Source organism: Carassius gibelio, chromosome B24 (assembly GCF_023724105.1).
Source record: "Carassius gibelio isolate Cgi1373 ecotype wild population from Czech Republic chromosome B24, carGib1.2-hapl.c, whole genome shotgun sequence".
Taxonomy (NCBI): Eukaryota; Metazoa; Chordata; class Actinopteri; order Cypriniformes; family Cyprinidae; genus Carassius; species Carassius gibelio.
Window position 1 is genome coordinate 11,423,466 of NC_068419.1, and position 20,757 is coordinate 11,444,222.

At 35.4% G+C, this 20,757-nt stretch overlaps 1 protein-coding gene across 1 annotated transcript; it reads left to right on the plus strand.

Moving 5' to 3' along the window:
- The first annotated feature begins 3,443 nt into the window (after positions 1-3,443).
- Positions 3,444-20,735, plus strand: LOC128013412 (carboxypeptidase A6). Its single transcript, XM_052596375.1, has 11 exons — positions 3,444-3,730; positions 7,008-7,083; positions 12,291-12,415; positions 13,686-13,800; positions 14,468-14,569; positions 14,690-14,794; positions 16,881-16,991; positions 17,161-17,251; positions 18,227-18,429; positions 19,695-19,779; positions 19,964-20,735. The coding sequence occupies exons 1-11, from the start codon at positions 3,624-3,626 to the stop codon at positions 20,152-20,154; spliced, it is 1,311 nt and encodes a 436-aa protein (XP_052452335.1). The 5' UTR covers positions 3,444-3,623; the 3' UTR covers positions 20,155-20,735.
- Positions 20,736-20,757: the final 22 nt, after the last annotated feature.

Genomic DNA, 20,757 nt, shown 5'->3' on the forward strand with positions numbered 1-20,757 from the left:
AGCAAGCAAATGGTCCGACTCTGAGATCTTTTAAAATGATTCCTTCGAGCGAAACTAAAACAAACTAAGTGATAATGGTGGTCTCAAACAAATGACTAATGAATCTGTTCCTTTAAAAAAAAAAAAAAAAGATAAAGCCTGCTAATACAAAACCAGTAATAATCATGAGACTTAAGACAGATTGGTTGTTCACATAGCATCATTTAGTTAAAGAATCATTTCAACCCTGCTGAAAAAACAAAAAACAAACAAACAATAAAACCATCACATAAATTCAATAGGTTTTGACTATATATATCATTACAATCATTACAAACCATCAACTACTAAGCATTATAAAACCATTAAATATGGTTTCCTGTAGTGTGTTTTGGGACATATTTTGAGGTTTTAACAAGCCACCAATAGGCAACCAATTACCAGTAAAGACCACTACAGTTTCAATGAAAACCAATACGATATGCCAATAAACCAATATGTTAAACATATTACAAATTCTCTGTTTTCCATAGGTTTTTTTTTTTTTTCAGCATGGAATGAATCGGAACTGAATCATTGAGATATTTATTTTCGATATGTCGTCTGTTACCATTGTTTGCATAGTTTTCAATTTAATTTGCAATCCCAAACAGGCCACACAGTGCCGCACAATCTGTCTGAAAGTATAGCCTATACTATTGGTACCATGTTTAGAGAGTAGTTGTTAAAAATCAAATACTACTTCCAAATCTCCAGACTTTTTACTACCACAAAGCTATAACGGTGTTTCAAACGGTCCCTAACAGCATGTTTTCAATCAGAGGCTTCAACAAACCACCTTCAGTCTATAACCGCCAGCCCTATTTATTTATTTATTTATTTAGTTATTTATTTAAATGTCTCTGGTCCTCCACAAACCATGAACACGAACTGCTTTGTTTAGTAACCAAGTCATGAATATGCTACTGTATTTCAACCTGTCCATACTCCTCAAAAACACGTCAGAGCTGTTTTTCTTGCGTGCAAAACTTAACCACTGGTCAGAAATACGATTCTGTTGGGCAGCCCATGTGGGAAGCTGGTAAACGGCTATTTTTGTTATTGCTGAATCCAGAAGTTTCATGATTCTTTACAGTGTGGTGGCTAATTGTATTCAAGCTATATCAAGGACAAAAATGATGGTGGACATCAGCAAGAAAGAGAAAGGCAAGTGTGAAATCGCCTCCTTGAACTTAATTAGAAGATGCCATTGCTATAATAAACAAGTGTGCAGCACAAGAATAATAGAATATTAATTTAAAGTGTCATTAAATGTTTTTACAAACCACGTTCCCAAGGAATTCTCCATCAAGGTCTTCATTTTCCCTATTGGAGCAGCTTTTCCAGGATCAGCTTTCCAGTCAGTGCCTGTCTGAGGGTAATTTGTTGCACAGTAATTGGGTGTAAAACAGGTGGCAGAGTGTTGACACAGGGGGAAGCATTTGAAAAATGTGCTGCTGCCATGCAATTACAAAGCCCTGCTGGTTCAAGACCTTTAACCGCACTACAGACTGATAAATACAGAATCAAACAGAGGAATGCTGTAGCTACAATTAACGGGAGTCACCAAGAGCCAGAGGGTGCTACTCCAAACAAATGCCAGTTGCTACCTATTAAAAGCCTTCTCTGGGATGATTGGATAACTGAAGGAAGAATGAAATGAAAGAATAAACATAGTCGGTCAGAATTTGTTCTGAACTTATGACCATTCAACCAGGCTCCTTGGTTGGTAGAGAAAGTGCATGCTATTTCCGTCTATAGTACAATAAGTTGGAGAACAAATGACCAGTCCCTTATTTATTTATTTATCCTGGCAGATTATAGAGCCAGCAGGGAAAAACCCCACAGATTTACACTGAAGCACAGACCTAAGCCACATCTACTGACGTGGGCTCCATGCAAATCACCAACCCAGCCAACCAAATATGTTCTAAGAACCTTTTGCTACGTTACCATTAGCCTATATTATGAAAATGTTACTTCTGAATGTTCTCCGAATTTTCCAATTATGTTCAATTCTGTTTTTGTGCTAACATTTTGAGGACATTTTTAAAGACCAGATAACTCTAAACGAATGTTAGAGGAAGAAAGGCCAAAGTTCTGAGAACGTTCCCTCCCTGTCAGGTGGGTATAAATGCACTGAACACCACAAAGATTTGTATAACACGCTAAAACCCTTCAGAACACTTAAATGTGTGTTTTCAAAAAACACTCTACTATCAACCCTGCATAGCAATGTCTGTTTCGTAGGGGACAACACCATTTCCACCAATCAGCATTCCACCATTTCCACCCAAATGGTCTTATATGAATGGTTGTGAAGGCTGTAAATGTGTATTTGAAGGTACATTTTGCTTAGAAATTAAACTGTTGCAGATAAAATCATATAACTTTAGAATTATCAAGCAAAATATGATGCGTTTTTACCTTGCTAATTTCAAACCATAACGCTAGTACAGCTAGCTAAACACTGGATGACATGCTAGGGTGAGTTGCAATACATTTTACATTCCACTTACATACAACTGAGAACTTTCATGTTGTCTATATGGAGCCATTTGGAAGCTCAATGCCAATGAGTTTGGGTAAAATATGGTCAATGCAAGCATACATCTCTATGGTTCAAAACATTGGTTTGTCACATTTTTTTGTGTTTTTGTTTAAGTTCTTTAACTCAGTTCACTGGAGTTGGTGTGTTCATCAAGCATAAATGCTGTAAAAGAAGTTTGTTCACATTCACACGCTCCTGCATCCAACAGAAAGTGGATTTGAGTTGTGGTCAGTCACATGTATCGTTCTGTATTTTTTTCTCTTACAATTTATCCCAGTAGTGTTACAACATAGCCTACCCCGGCAGAGGGATAGATTGCGGCTCCATGTATTTGAAATCAACTTGTAAGAGCTGTGATATTCTTGCAGATGTCTGAAGTGAATTGGTGTATTTGTAGTAAACAAATGTGGGTGCTCAAATTCAGCGAGTTATACAGATGCTGAAGCAAAAAGTGTTACAATACCCGTTTTTTCCCTAACACTAACCTTTCAGAAAACACAGCAAAGGTGTTTTAAAATCCAGTTGCACAATTCATTTCATTGCTATGACAGTTTATTACATTAGCCTAAATTCTACATGTGTAGCCGGCTGTAGACACTCCATAAGTGTTAATAATACAAGTTTATGTCTATTTATTTAAATATATTTTGTAATGTGCATGTAAATATTTTGACCTGAAAAAAAGTCGATTAAAAACCACAACATCGAAGGCATCAAACTACGCTGCAGGCAGCGGTGACGAGGCAGAATTCCGCGCTTATAAACTGAGCACTTCCACTGATCTCACTCCAAAACAGGGATTCGGTTCCCAACCCCTCTCGCACCCCGCATCACGTGACCACACTTCCAGAAACACTTTAAAAGGCTCGGGATAGCACCAGAATTCCCTCATGAATGATTTCACACCTTTACCTCAATAAATTGTCCCAGGAGCGGACACCCAGAACAGAAAAGTCTCACAGTTCTTTCCACTGGGATGATTTCCATTCAGCATCCATATGCACAGCGCAGCCTCTGGTTAACTGCTCCGTTTTTATTTATATACTAATTTAATATGGCATTCACAGACTTTGCCAGTAGTGTTTTACTCGGATTTTTTATCATTTTTACCACCGTTTTCTATCCTGTCGACTCTTACCTCTACAACAACCGATACTTCGGGTAAGTGTTTCATTCATTCAAAGTTTGTAAACTAGATGTAGTAGAGCGAAGTCTGACTCGCGAACGAATCGTTCTATTGAACAGTTGAACGTTCTTGCATTTGTAGGCAGCAGGCTACTACCATAGGCTACATATATACATGATCAAATAGATAGATAGTTTTTAACTAGATATGTATATGGTTGCATAAAAAAAATATAATAATAACGTGTAAAAAGCGCACGCGGTGACTGTGAATGGATAGAGTCGGTTCCTTCAAAAAGAACTGTCTGAATGAACCGATTCGTTCAAATGATTCTCGCTTCTTATTGACCGAGAATCCAGGGCGTAGGAACAAGGGGGAGCTTGTAAAATAGTTTTGAACCATTGAAGTGCACTCTGCGCCTCCACAGATAAAGACTAGAGATCTGTCTGTCTCTTCTTATGTCAACAGCGGCTTTATAAAACAAAGCAGTTTCTGCGGGCCAAGATTTTTTCCTTTGCTAAGGATGAAAAGCACTCCTTAGGTGACATCTTAAAACATGCAGTTTGTATAGACAGATATAAGCACGAAGTTCAAAGCACTTGATCATAATGTACGCTGATTGACGCTCTGGCAAACATTATAAGTGTGATCTTTTTTTTTTTCTTCTTTTTTGACTGTCAGTTGGTTTGATGATAATGTCAATCAGAGATCAGATATTCAACCCAAATTTGCCTGGCTATAGACTCTTAAAGAATAAAGGTTTTAAAGGAACCATCTTTTTTTTCTTTTTAGAATCTGAAGAACCTTCTTTCACCAATATAGAATCTTTTGTGAAACAGAAAGGTTCTTCAGATGTTAAAGGTTCTGTATTGAACCACTTAGACAAGATGGTTCTTCTTTGCATCATGAAGCACCTTTATTTTAAAAGTGTATGCTTATGGATCTCTCATCAGCAGTGTGATTCAAAAGATGCCCATATTTACTTTATTTTGACTCTCTAGATTTCAACTGTTATATCAATTTTAGGCAGTATTCCATTCTTTTTCATAGCCTTGTTCATGAATTATTCAGGGAACAGAAGCTTAAAAGAGCAAAACAGTTTACAAAGAGTTGAAGACACTTGTTTTCTACTTGCCAGGGAGCAATATAAATGCTAACTCAGTCACAGTGAGAACTGGGGGAACGCACGCCTGTCAGAACATAAAGCGGAAAGGGTGTAATGAATCCTGCAATCTTCTGAGATATCACAGATATCACAATCTGAATGATGTTTACAACATATGATGTGATGTTTTGGGTTCACAGATATTTTTAAGGGGGGTGTTGCCTGACACTTAATTAGGCAACCAAGCCAATACCTTCAGTGATGTGAGATTAGGAATGTTGCTCCTTATCATAAGAATAGCTCAGAAACATCCAAGTTATTTATGACTCATAATAAACCTCATTCTGTCTGTAGATTTAGGAGTATGTGGTTGGATTTCCTCTCTTTCAGTCTATGCTCACCAAGGCTGCATTTATTTGATAAAAAAGCATGAATATTGTAAAATAGCATCACAATTTAAGATGTAATTTAGTCCTGTTATGGAAAAGCTGAATTTTCAGCAGTCATTACATTAGACTTTAGATGGATGCTTTTACATGGGGCTATAAAACACACCAATCAACACCTCTTCACGAATGTGAAGGTGTGAAAAAGCCCAGTTTATTTGCCCTATCAGCCATAGAGCCATAACATCATTCCTCACACATTCACACACTAACCTAAACGCCAAACGTTGTCCTTGTCTGTGACTGAATCACCAGCCGACATCAGACAGCGAAGGTCCTGGATGTTTCTCCAGTCCAGTACAATATCACATCAGGGCTGAAGTCAGGAAATAGCCATAACCGAGAAGAAACTCAATAACAGACAAAAGGGGCCACAAGAAGTCCGCTATATAGTGAGCAAAACGAATTAGAGCATGAATCAGCCTTGCACCCTGCAGCTTAGGAGGAGTTTATTATTTATTTAAAGCATAAGCAGATATTGCATGACACCACACAATAAAGATTCTGTGGGAAATACCATCCAAGACATACCGCACACAAAGATGTTACAGGTGTGGCGTCAAGCACGATTTCCTCTGCTTTATGCCATTAGTGTGAGATGACGTCCTTAATGATGAACTGAGACCAGTTTTGTGGCTTCCTTGTGTAATGATAGAGCCGGCATGGAGCTGCTCGCACAATTACACCACAAAAAAAGAAGAATGTAACCTGGAGCGTCAGCGTCACTCATGCTTAAAAATAGCAGATTGCTTTTAGTGATGTAATGAGGTCAACTTTGGTGTGTTTCAGAGAAAACAACCCTCAGAGAAGCCTTTATGTGTCAGCTAGCTCAATAAAACTGTCTGCTGGCTCCGCCGCACTTGGAAATATTAGCATTAATCACTAGTACTATTGCTCATACATAGTGTAAAAGGATTGCTTGAATCCTAGTATTAAACTTCTGCTTGACGTGTTTGTGCTGCTCACGAATTGAACCTCAAATCATGCAGCTTGATGAGAAGAGGTGTGTCAAGAGATTTTTTTTTGGTAGATAATATAACATGCACAAAATCTTATAGACTCACAATGACTGCTAATTTTCTTCAATATACATGATTTTCCATTTATAATGCATCTGAAGTATGATTTCTGCAGTGTGGTTGTTCGGATACCTGAAAATCGAAATATCAGTATTTGAAAATCACTGTGTATTTTGGTTATTATTAACACCATTGTTCAAAAAGTTTGGGTTCTGTAATATATAATATATTTTTGAAAGAAGTCTTTTATGCTCCCCATGGCTGCATTATTTGTTCAAAAAGTAAAAACAGTACAATTGTGAAATAACAGTTTTGTATTTCAATATATTTTCAATTGTAATTTATCTCTTTTATGACAAAGCTTTTGGCAGGCATTACTCATCTTCAGTGTCACATGATTCTTTGGAAGTCAGCAGATTTGCTGCTCAAGAAACATTTCTCATTATTATTAATGTTTAAATCGGCTGTACTGCTTCATTTCTTGTGGAAACTTTTTTTTAGGATTCTTTGATCAACTTTCAAAAGGAAAACATTTATTTGAAATAGAAAAAAAAGATTTTACAGTCAAGTTTGATTTATTTCATTCATCCTTGCTGAATAAATGTATTAATTTCTTTAAAAAATACTGAGCCATAGTGTATAAACAAACAAAAAAGTACCGTCAAAACTTGATCCCTGTATTTTGATTTGATTTCTATGCAATTGTATAATTTATAAAAACTTCAATGCTTTATTTCTGCAGTGATCAGGTGTTGAGAATACTCCCCAGCAGCGACACAGAGGTTCAAGCAGTCAAACAGCTTTTCCAAAACCTGACGGTGAGCACTTTTTCCCCAAACAATACTCATGTAACAATAAAAATGTGAAAGCAATCATAACAAACAAAATCAAACCACATGGAAACCAATGTCACGGCTTTGGAGAGGATTTGTGTTATTTAAACGACCAATCATTTGTATCAAATCCATTTCTCCTCAATATTCTCCTTTTATTTCTTCCAAACTGAACTACTTTTAGTTTATTGCAGTGCTAGAGCCTTTTTCTTTTTGCACCATGTCACTATGTCATTTTCTCTAGGCGAATTAAGAATTGTCAATGGACCCTTATAGCATTTTTGTGGTTCTGTTTTGTGGTGCTATATATTTACTAGATTTACAATGTTAAGAACTGTGGAAACGTGTCACAGTCTGTGAAAAAGGTTTATAGCCATTCGCTTCCTCAAGGTTTGGCTAGTTAGCAGAGTCCTGCTAGCCTCACCATTGACGGACCAATCAAATGAACTCAACTATCCTCAACATTTGTGTAAGCAACATAAACATCACATAAATTTCATTATATTACAGTAGGTTTTTTTCCAGTGTGTATGAAATGGCCTTGTTTCTCTGTCTGCTGCCTTTGATGTCACCGCTCAGAAGCGTCTGGAAGGATTGAGGAGTCTTGGGTCATTTGATTGTTTCTGCTGTATTTTCTCAAAGTGACATCATCCCTGTTCACAGGAAACAAGAAACGGAAACAGGACAGACTTGAAACATTTAAGTACAAACACATGCACCTCAGATGATCGAAAACAAGATATACTGATATGGCCGTTTGAAGAAAATAAAAACTTGAATATTTAGACAAAACAGAATATCACATTTAGTCCCACTTAATCTATGAGAACCTATAAAGGGATTTGGAGAATATCGATGAAATGTCTAGTGTGACACTGCTGTGTGTAAAATGATCTCAGAACATAATCTCAAACTAAGTCATGGTGATTTTTACAATGTTTGGTGTGGAGAACCCAAGAAACTGGGATCAGAAGTTGTTTAGGTCTGCACTCACACACAACCATCTGCAAATTATTATATCAATGTAGTCATTGATTTTCTCTTGGCTGAAATAAGGTAGGAGTTTTCAAACAGCTCTCCAGGGACCCTCAAGAGGAGTCTACAGAAAATCTAAGAGAAAATGGTTTTATTATTATTATTATTATTTTGTCATTATATTTGCTATTGTTGCTTCAGTACAATAACTATATAAATGCCAATGGGTCTCATTCACAAAGAATGTGTATGCCAAAATTTGTGCATAAAATCTGTGTACAAACATTTTCTTAAAGAATTAATTATTCACCAAAAATGTATTTTAAATGTACAGCAACAACTGAAACCACACTTACACAAACAGCACATACTCTGGATGGCCTTATAAATAGTGTTGGGTTAACGCATTACAAATAATGCAAGATTTCTGTAAAAAAAAAAGAAACTAGTAGTAATGAGTAATGCATTACAAGTAATGCATTACTTTTTAAAGGTTCTTTTTCAAAAAAGTTACACAAGTTTTCCTATTTATTCACTAACTCCTATCTTTTTCCTGTGTTGAGAGAAACTGGGAGTGAGGTTCAGAGGCACTTCCTTCGGCCTGAGGCTGATTAATTTCACTTTTGGTGTGAAAAGGCTTTTACAGTTGCCATATGTGTGTGTGTGTGTGTGTGTGTGTGTGTGTGTGTGTGTGTGTGTGTGTGTGTGTGTTTTGTTTGTTTGTTTTGTTTTATGAATAAGCAAGCCCTAAAACTAAAACAATGCATTACTTTCCATAAAAAGTAACACAATTAGTAACACAACAATGTAAAGTAAAAGTAACACAATTATTTTTTATGGAGTAACAAAATGTTGTAAAGCTTTACATTCAACACTGCTTATAAATACATTCAAATGAAGTTTATATTTCATCTTCAATGTTTCATACAGTGAAAGAGTACAAATGTTTCTCTGGATAACACAGATATACATGGATGTAGGCTACAAATCCAATGTCATCATATCATACTTTTATACAGTATATAAACATTTTCACAGTATAAATGGGTCTTTATAAATTAAAATATATATCTGCTTCTTATATCGTGTCTACACAGGTGTTCTGACATTTCATCCTACCTGTCAGATTTTGCTAAAAGGGTTTACTGCACATCCGCAGATCAATATTGCATCCTTTTTCTCATGCTACAACGATATTTAATGTATCTGCATTACTGTAAGGGTAGGTTTAGGGTTTGGGTAGGTGTAGACTTTAATAAAAACGCAATCGAATTGGTAGAAAAACAAATGTATTGTTGGTTTCCTGTAGCTGTATCCCTTCTAGCAACAACCGTGAATATAACACATAATTACTGTATTTGCATTACTTTAAGGGTAGTTTTAGGGTTGTGGTAGATGTATATGTTAATAAACCATAACTTTACAGCAGAATTTTTTGTTGTCGAATTGAACTACCCACTGTTTAAGTGGGAGGTATATCTGAAAGGGTAGGACAAATTGACAGAACACCGGACGCAACAGTTGTCATGTCGCACCGCAACAACCAAAGTCTGTCTACACTGGACGCGACAAAGCGATCGTTGGAAATCATCAGAAATTTGTGTCAGAATGTCATAAATAAAACGCAGCAGCAGTTTACTGTCATGCTTATTTGTCGGGCATAATACAGTAGGTTCTATTGTATTTTGTTGTGGCGCGCCGCTCACGTCCGGTGTAGATACAGAGTTAGATTTTAAACGGCAATCAGATACTCAAATTAATTTAATTTTTTTTTAGGGCTGTCAAAAATAGCACGTTAACGACGTTAATTAGTTGTTTGTTGTTAATTACGTCAAATTTTTTAACGCATTTCAAGCATGCGCAGTGTGACAAATTATTCAGGTCAGGAAAGTCTCATCGATCTTTCAATTCTCAAGATATTAAAAAACAGCAGCGAGCGCCGCGACGAAAACACCGAGGGAGCTTAAGGTTTTACCCCGTTTACTCTCAAATACATTCATGCCAAGCTCGATAAACAGAGACGACTTTGGTAGTTGATACGCTGGAGCTTCTTCCTGTTATAGCGTCCTGTGTTTCACACTGCGCATGCGCAGAATGCCTACATGCAATGCAGCGAAAATTACAGCTGTTTGGGAAAGCATATGCATTTTTACTTGGTTTAACTGGCACTTGAAGCCTTCAGAACGTGAAAATATCGATCCTAAAGTATTGTGGCAGAGGAAATGAACATATCCCAAAAACAAGAGTGCCCAGACAGAGTGCTGCTTATGTGATGGTGGAGCATGTTTGTGTTTCTGAGTTCATGCTTTCGAGTTTCTATGCATAATTTCATAGATATGTGGCTATATTTAACCAATGGTTCACCTAAAACTCTTACACTATCAGTAGTTAAATGGCATGGTTTGATATAGTGCTCAGGTAAATTTGATCTAAGTAAAAGTTAAACTTTTGAAATTCAGAAAAAAAGAACCACATATTGATGAATCAATACATAAAAATTATGTATCTGTGTCCTGTTATTTATCTTTTGGTATGCATTTCAGAAAACAAAAAATGGTTAGGATTCAGGTGTAATTGCAAATAGTGATTAATCATGATTAATCCACTGAAAATTCTGATTAATTTGATTAAAAATTTTAATCATTTGACAGCCCTAATTTTTTTACATATTTAAAAATTACATAACATAAACACCCTCACTAACATTCATAATAACGCTTGTATAGTCTGTGTTTTATTTTTTAATCACCTGCTTTATTTATAAGACATGTTCACCATCTCAATCTCATCATTTCTTTGTGCATGCAAAATCTGTTTCAAGAAAACAGCAGTCACGCGCCATCAAAACAAACGTGTCAAATCTGTTTCAACTGCCAGGTTTCTGAGCATCTGTTAAGAATGCAGCACAGCACTGAGGGGTTTTTCTGCATGCAGAGTGCAACTATTCTATGACAGAAATCCCTGCTTTTAAACAAGACTCGCAAATTGAAGGGTTGTACTTAACACAAGGCATATAATTTGAAATGCAAATATATATTATAAGCCAATATAATTCACAACTGTGTTCATTGCACCATTTCAGGTCAAGAAATAAGATCTATAGGAAATATAGCCTTTGATCTACTCTGTTGCTTGTGTTAAGATGGGCCGTTTGAATAGTTCTGTTCTTTGCCGTCTTATTAAATGGGCCTGTTGTTGTTGCCAAAGTCAACAGCGTAGTGACTTGGCAGGCATACAGAGGAGGCTGATGATGCAAATCTGAGGTTATGCTTCAGGGACTAGTATCTGGGCTGCCATAAAGGCTCCGGCAATCTTAAGTGGTTTTGTGGATCCACACACAGAAAGATAATTTCAGATAATTTCAGTCAAACACTGTGATCATCTCTGAAGCTCTGTTTCAAGCTCTCTGTGAATGGGCTGAGTCAGCAGGTCTCTGATCTACAGATCGTACAGCACTGGGTAAAGCTTTATCTGTAATCTCAACTCTGGTTCGATCTTACTATGTGTGATAAACTGCTTGAATTTCAAGGACCTGATTTCTTTGCAAAGATTGCTTTATCTGTTAATTTCTCATTGTTTTGGCCTTAATTTGTGTCTCTATTAGTGCTAGAGGATCTTAGTACTGCATTCGACACTATTGAACATAACATTCTTTTGCATAGACTAGAACACTTTGTTGGTATTAATGGAAGTGCATTAGCATGGTTTAAATCATAGTTATATGACCACCATTAATTCGTAGCAGTGAATGAAGAGGTATCATATCAATCACAAGTGCAGTATGGAGTACCTCAAGGCTCAGTACTAGGGCTGTTACTCTTCACAGAGATGTGAACTAATTTCTCAAACATTTCTCAAATTTGTCCCAGATCTGATTTTCTTAGCTGTACTTGCATTAATTTAACAACTATTTTGAATATATTTTTAGCAAAAACATTCAACTATGCTTGCCTTAAATTCCCTATAATCAGATTTCACTCAAATTTTTTTTTTTTTTTTTCAGATTCAGTATTTATTGTTTCATGATCAGTTATGACACACATGAAAACCAATAGCATCAAATCTGGTCTGGTGAATATAAATACTTGATATATGACTTTGTCAGTGATGTTTGAGAAATATATTTCTACACCATAAAGGGTCAACACGAGGGTGACTAAATGATGACAGAATAGGAACAACATTCCTGCTTGATTGACTTCAATTATGTTCTGCAGGTGGACATTTGGAAGCCCAACAGTGCATATCTGATTCAAGAGAAGAGCACAGTAGATGTTCACGTGGGACGGAACAAGACGCAATGGCTAAGAAGACGTCTTCGCCTAGCACATATCCACTATGAGTGAGTCAGCTCTTCCTCCCTTGGGAGATATATTAGAGTGAACTCCTCTCTCGTACTTTCTGGGGGACACACATTTTGAGTTCTTCTCAGATTTTTCAGACCTTTTGATTTGCATGTGCCGAAGGTTCCAGGAATGAAAGTTCAATTCAGAGTAGTCTTTCAGCGGCTCGCTCCATCAATCATCCAGATCAACAGCAACAATGAAGCTTATCTCACACTCTGCAGCCAGAAGCACTTTCATTGTCATCCCTTTCCCCAGGGAGGCCTTTTCTTCTATAACTCCTCTCCTTCTCATGGCTGATGTATTTGAGCATATTTACACACAGAAGTGATACCTCAGAGGATTCTGGTTAATGGGACAGGTTGAGAAAGAGAAATGTATGCATCTAGGGCTTTGTTTGCTCTAGTTTTAAAACCTCCTTCTTTGCATGCTTTGGTTTTGGCAGGTCAGATAGATTAATTGTGGCATTTTCATTCCTTCCTCCATACCCTTAGCCAATAAATAAATAAATAACAATTATGTTGGTGATATTGAGTCTACCTAACTTTAATAAGAAGGAAAACACTTTAAATTTTTCTCATTGTTGTTTGTGTAAAAATTCTAATAAAAAAATAAAAAAATTAAATGTTTAACCCAACCTTCTGATTAGTTTTATTTAACTAAACTGTTGTTTAAAAATTACAATTAATTAAAAATCAGACACATAGTTACTAGAGGCATCAGCAATAATCAAAAGGTGAACATTTATTAAATAGCAATTTAAAAATATACATTATTTCATTATTATTCATTTAACTTTTTAATAAAAATTAATTGATTGAACATATAATACATGTTACAGCCTATTTTGGGTTCATTTTATGCAATAGTTGAGTTAAATAAAATTACCCAGAAGGTTGGGTTAAATTACAATTACAGATGCTGGGTTTTCCATATTTCACCCAGCACTGGGTTGTTTTTAACCCAGCATTTTTTTAGAGTGATGCTGGGTTTAAAATGCTGGGTTAAATACAGCCTAGTGCTGTATTTTTAGAATTATACTTTCTAAATAAACTGCATTAATGAAGTGAAAATAAATAAGTGCAGTAAATATGCTAAATAATAAACTTTATTACAAATTTAATAAATAAGTATAAAACAAAATCTCTGGTGTTAAGCAGAAATTTGTTGAATGTCTAGCATCATCCAAGTAAACCTGAAAATTGCCATTAAACGTTTAGATACACAGTGCATGTGCTTTCAACATTCCTTCCTTGACTGTCTCCACAGGGTGCTCATTTCCAATCTCCAAACCGAAATTGAGAAACAGATCGGACACCAAACCTCCAGGAAGCGCAGATCAGAATTCCAGTATGACTATGAAGTGTACCATCCTTTGGAAGACGTGAGTGCATGGATGAAAATTAATATACTTGGTCATTTTTATGTAGATAGATGAAGAAGACAGAGATCAAATAGATTTTTTTTCTCTCTGTCTGCCATCTTTCTCAACAGAAGCTTGACTTTCGCAGGCTAACTAACAGCTTGTGATTGAGAAGTGCAATTGTATTCAGTTGTGGCCCGTGAGCAAGAAAAACAGAGCTCGAGAGGTTTTCTTGAGTGCCGTCCTAACCCATCATTAAACCTTAACTCACAGGTCTTCTCCCTCAGACCGTGTGCCAAGTTTAAATGAACACGCAGATACAACTTCAGCTCTGTGATTTAGTCCCATGACAAGATGATGAATGGGAAAACCTTCAGAGCAGACGAGGGCCAGATTACATTCAGTTTTGTGGATATAAATCCTGGATATAAAAACCTTTTGTAAAGAATGCAACAGTTATTATTTCAAATCTTGGGCTTAGCTTTAACATATTAATATAATCAAGTCAAGACAAGACAAACATTTCTCTACAAGAAAAAACTTCAGATGCTGCAGGTTTTTTGTGTACTGTATGTGGTTTAAAGTAGGACAGACCTGCAATATTAAATGTGTAAAAAGTTTTGAATGAATACAAGCTGCATGTTCATCTGGAGAATATGGGTCACAATCTTTTCACCCTCATCGACAGATCCAGAGTTGGATGTTTGAGACGAACCGGACACACCCACACCTGGTGGAGCTGTTTTCTATTGGTCAGTCCTATGAAGGAAGGCCCCTCTATGTTCTGCAGGTAAAGACTGAGGGGGAAATGACTACATTTATAAGCACTCTGTAAAACACACACACACACACACATACACACACAGTATATGGGCTTACCAAACAGTGTTCTCTGCCCCTTTCCTGACAGTTAGGAAAGAGATCACGTCCTTCTAAGAAGGCAGTGTGGATAGACTGTGGAGTGCATGCAAGAGAATGGATTGGTCCAGCTTTCTGCCAATGGTTTGTGAAAGAGGTGTGTACTGTTGTGTTATTCCTTCTGTTTGTCATTGCTCACTTCATGCTGATATTTAAATTATGGCAAAGCAAAAACAACAAAATGGTTATGCAGCATATGATGGAATCTGAAAGACTGAGACCACTATTCAAAATGTTTGAATATATTTGAATACATCATAATTATTGCTGTCAAACGATTAATTGCGATTAATCACATCCAAAATAAAAGTGTTTGTTGATATAATATATGTATGTGTATTATTATTTGTATATAATATAAATAATATTAATATAAATATTATTAATATATATAATGTAAATATTTTTTAAAATATATACTGTATGTGTATGTATATCGCGATTATTCGCATCCAAAATTATACTTTTTGTTTACATAATATGTGTACTGTGTATATTTATAATGTATATAAAAAGTTTGTGCAAATTTTTTTTTTTTTTTTTTTTTTTTTCAGGTTTAGATCTGATTTTGAATTTTTTTTTTGTGGTCCCAGACTTTTGAACAAGAAACTGATCCTTCTTACACCCAGGCGAAAAAAAGTGCACTTGCATAATGGACTTAAAAGTGCTCTGTTTTCACGCACTAATTTTGTACTTAATGTACAAAAAAAAAAAAAAAAAAAAAGATTCTTTAGTATTTCTTGAGATAATCTTAAGAACATCTCAGTGTACTCAACTGTGATATTTATATTTGGGACACCATGAATATGAATATTTTCTGTGTATTAAAAAAAAAAAGTGTATTTAGCACATTTTAATTCATATTCATGGTGTCCCAATAGCACATTTAAGTACACTTAAATGTACTAAAGATTCATTTTTATTATGTTAAGTACAAAAATAGTGTGTGAAAATAAAGCACTTTAAGTACATTATGGAAGTGCGCTTTGTTTTTGTTTTTTGGCCTAGCAACATTTAACATTTTTAGTGTTTTGTTTATCTGTGAGTGAGTGTATTTTGGGACTGTTTCATTCACAGTGTCTCTAAATTGCTCCAAAATGAATCTGTATAATACATCAGCTTATGAACTAATATCAAAGAGTGCCTTTAGTTAAGTGAAGTCCTTTTATGCTGTTCTGGGTGTGGTTTTCTACATAAATAAACTTTTCACGGATCAGCATAGAATGAGAGAGAGAGAGAGAGAGAGAGAGAGACTTTAGTGCCAGGTCTGTTGCAATACCATCAGTATACCACTATGAGGCAGACCTACATTGTGACACAGACCTAAAGAAGACTGACCCTGTATATTTTATATTTATTATATATATTATATAATATTAATATTCTGTAGAATACCCAGATTACCTATTGCATTGCTGTTCAAAAGTTTGGGTTATAAAGATTTCTCTTTTTTTATGTTTTCATTAGAAATCATTCTAATATGCTGATTTGCTGCTCAAAAAACATTCTTATTATTAATGTTGAAAACAGTTGTACTGCTTAATATTGTGAGGGAAACTGTGACATTTTAGTTTTAGTTTTACCTTTATAAATTTCTTTACTGCCATCACATATTCTTATACATATTTATTTTTTCCAATATATGGCAATATATTGAAAGCGGCAATCATTTGTATATTTTGCTATATATTATATATTATATGTATCATCAATATATTATTAAGTGTATTCAAAAATATAAAATATTAAAAAATAAAAAGGGAAAATAATATATTACAATATATCACAATATATTTTAAGAAATATATTGGTAAATATATTTTCCTTTCGTAAGGGTTTGCATCATGTCATGTCATCGTGTCTTTCAATTTAATGAATTCTTGATGAATAAATTGATTAATTTCTTTAAAAAAAAAATAGTGACCTCAAACTTCATTTTCAAAATATGAATTAAACAACAGAGCAAACTTGACAGAATATTGTACTCAAGATGCAAGACTGTATCTATTTCATGGAAAGTGGGCTATTTATTCCTTTTGATTAGAGAAACTGAACACACATTGCTGTGACCTTGTAGAGAGAGAATATTTTGCTCTATTGAAGTTTATCTGTGGGGAAAATGAGACACGCATTTCCTGCATCTCTCTTGAAGTCTGTCACAATTCGGTTCACTGTGAATGCAGGCGCTGAACTCCTATCAACACGACTCCAGCATGAGACGGCTGATGAATCAGCTCAATTTCTACATTATGCCTGTCTTCAACGTGGATGGTTACCATTACAGCTGGGAGACGGTATCTTCTATCTGTTTGTCATATGTCTAGATCTCGCTGCAGAGCTCGCTGAAATTAATTGTTTGCAGCTCTGCTCTGTTACACATGCAGTATGGCTTGCATTTCTGTAAGTTATATTAGGCCGCCAGGCATAATGAAGGAAAATATCTGAGGTTTCTCTCGCTCTTAGGATCGCTTTTGGCGGAAAACTCGGTCAAAGATTCCAAAGTATCATTGTCGGGGAGTGGATGCCAATCGCAATTGGAAAGTCAAATGGAGCGGTAAGTTGTTATTCAGAGAAATCAAATAGCTCCTCTTCCAAACCGAGGAGCCCTTGTGTACATATAGAAAATAAGCAACCATTCCAGAGTATTCCAACTGAAGCAGCCAATGAAGATGCATGACACACAGATTAAACATTTAGCAATAGCTAATTATTTACAAAGAATAATTAGAAGGAATTTTTTCCATATTTATCTGTTACAGATGTTTACCAGTATTTTGAATTTCACACTCCATTGCATTGTGTATTAGAGTTAACAGAAATGTCAGTAAAAATAATGGATAATTTCATGTGTTATTTTACAGATTTATTTTTACAGTGTAAATTTGGTGTTCTTTGAAGCATAATTGATTTGTATTTACTCAGTTTACAGTTTTAGTTTTGTTTAATCATATTTTTGTCTTCTGACAAAACATCCTTTGAATTAAGTCAGTATTTCATTATTATATTCATTTGTTTTACTCTAATATGGCATCACATTTTATCTAATGGCATAATGAAAATAACATTTTAATTAAAGATAGAGTAAAACCAAACAGTATACCAAATGTTCAAACATTTGCTGAATATATTTGCTGGTCTTTTAGCTAAATCAGCCTTAACCAGAGCTAACCAGCTTCTAAAGTTGTATAGGTTCAGCAGGGTTTTCTTATTATTAAAATGCCTTGAGATTCTACTAATTATTTTTTCTCAAACTTCAAGGACTTGTACAGTGACAGTGTAGTATTTATATGCTTCTGAAGGACACAGGAATGTTCACTCTTAATGCTTTGGTAGATAATACCTGACATTGAGATACATAAAATACATAAAGAATAACCATGAGTCAGCAAAATGTCATGGGAGGAAAGTATTAGCCTTGTACGATCACAGGCTCAGAGCAGAAAAGGCAAAGATGAAATGATTCCAAAGAAAGCTATATGATTTTTCATTTGTATTTTTTAACAACTGCTGTCTTTGCTGTTTCTGATAGATGAGGGGGCATCCCTGCACCCCTGCGATGACACGTACTGCGGTCCCTTTCCTGAGTCTGAGCCTGAGGTCAAAGCTGTTGCCAAGTTTCTACGCAAACACAGGAAACGTGTCAAAGCCTACATCTCTATTCATGCCTATGCTCAGATGCTCCTCTATCCATATTCCTACAAATATGCCACTATACCAAACTTCAACTGTGTGGTGAGTGATTTCTGCCTTCAGACAGCTGAGCTTCAATTTGTCCATTTAGGTGGGGATCATTTAGTAATTATTTAATGCCCAAAGAATCTAAATAATCCATTTATTATTTTGGAATAGATTCAAAACTTTTGATGTATACTGTCTGAATTAAATATAAAAAAAACTAATTTCCGCAAAATGCAGCTTTCTATTTAGATGTCCTAACTGCATACAAAAACAACAGACAGTGCAAGCATTGTAGTCCAATTTACAAGCAAATTATTCAACATTTTACCAAATCAAAAACATACGGTGTGCGCAATGTAGTCCAATTTTCAGTAAATTGTTAATCAAAAACAGAGCACAACCAAGGTAGTCTTAATAGATTAATGTATGACTCTTATGAATACTCTTATTCACCTCTAAAGTCAATACAAATATTAGAAAAATGCATTTAATCTTATTTTCAATTAACTTGCAATTAATTGGTGCCATCTGGCGGGAGAAATAAAGAAAATATGTACATGTAATAATGTGGTGTAGCCAGTAGGTGCCTTTATAACACCTATATAAAAATACATATGGCTGTGTATTCCCTAGTTGCTTATAGTATTTTCAGAAACATTTACTTTTAATAGGTTTTGCATTTGGATCTATATTATTTCGAGTTGATCAAAGACTACAACTTCATAGATGACTTGTAGACTGTACCCCAAATTATTGCGCTGTATTTTCATATTCCTACGGTGGCCATTTTGATCATTCAAAATCAAGTGTTATTCTTTTTTGCTTTCATAAAGCAAGTGCCTGTTTTTAAAAAATGTTTCAGTTTTAGACAGACAGACAGACAGACAGACAGACAGACAGACAGACAGACAGACAGACAGACAGATAGATAGATAGATAGATAGATAGATAGATAGATAGATAGATAGATAGATAGATAGATAGATAGATAGATAAAAAAATAGTGTATTTAATTTAGAACAATGTCTTCACACTTCTTTATATAGGATTCTGTAGTAAACACTGAAATAATTTGCACCCTGGAGTGATTCAGCCTTTAAAAAAGATAGAGCTCAATATAATATACCAGGGCAAAACATTAAACTCCTCATTAAAAAATATGGAATAGCTGAGATATCATTTTTTGGGCTTGCCTCAGTGCAGTTTACTCATATATCGACTGGATGGCTGTCTTTTGACTACACTTATCTCCAACCATCCTTAATGATTGACTGGACCAATACTTGAAGCACATCTGAACCTCTGCTCTTCCCCCTCAGGAATCGGCAGCTCAGAATGCAGTGAGCGCTCTATACTCCGCTTATGGAGTGAGATACAGACACGGCCCTGCCTCCACCACACTGTGTAAGTCAGGCATTCGGCCTTTTCTTCAATCAATGACATATAGCTATTGCACGTATGAGTCATCAGCTCTCTGTATGCTCTCTCAGATACATGCCAGTCTGTTTTCTGACTCATCATGACTATTTCTATATCAACAATAAGTCAGATCTCCAGATGCGATGTAATGCTTTTCTTTTAATTGCAGATATGAGTTCTGGTAGCTCAATAGATTGGGCCTACAAGAACGGGATACCTTATGCCTATGCCTTTGAGTTGCGTGATACAGGCTACTTCGGCTTCTTGCTGCCAGAAGCCCTTATTAACCCAACTTGCACAGAGACCATGAGAGCAGTAAAAACCATCGCTTCAGGCCTGCTGAAGAAATGTACCAAATGAAACGTTCTCTTTCTTCCTTTGTCTTGTCTTCACTCTATCAATTTCACACCCATAAGCCATAGCAATGTCTTTGTACAAATGTGCCTGCGTTTTATATATATTTTTAAGTTAGTAAATAAGATTTATTTCATAAGCTACTTTAAAGAAGCATGCAAGCACTTGAATTGTGAACTAAAGCTTCCTCAGAAGTGGATTTTACTAATGAGGCGAATATACACTGAGCACTTGCTGCACAGACAAGCTTCAAAAGAACAGTAATGCACAAAGAATGTAAATAAGGCATACTGTTAGCTTAAAATGGGTTCGTCTTAGTGTACATGCTGTGTGTAGTTGTGTATCACAGCAGCTAAAATACAGCTTTGTTTTTGTTTTGAAATGGATCAGAAAAGGTCACCTGGGAACTTTTTTTTTTTTTTTAAGAAAAACGTATAAACATAACTTTGACTTGTATAATTAATTGTACTTGAGAGGGCAATGTTTACATTTGTGTTATTAAGTACCATCAAGTCTTGGAGTTTAATTGTAATAAGCCAGTATTTATTTCAATAAAGAAATACAGTACTTTGTTATATATAAAGTGTCTTGCAAGTTGGCATTTAACAT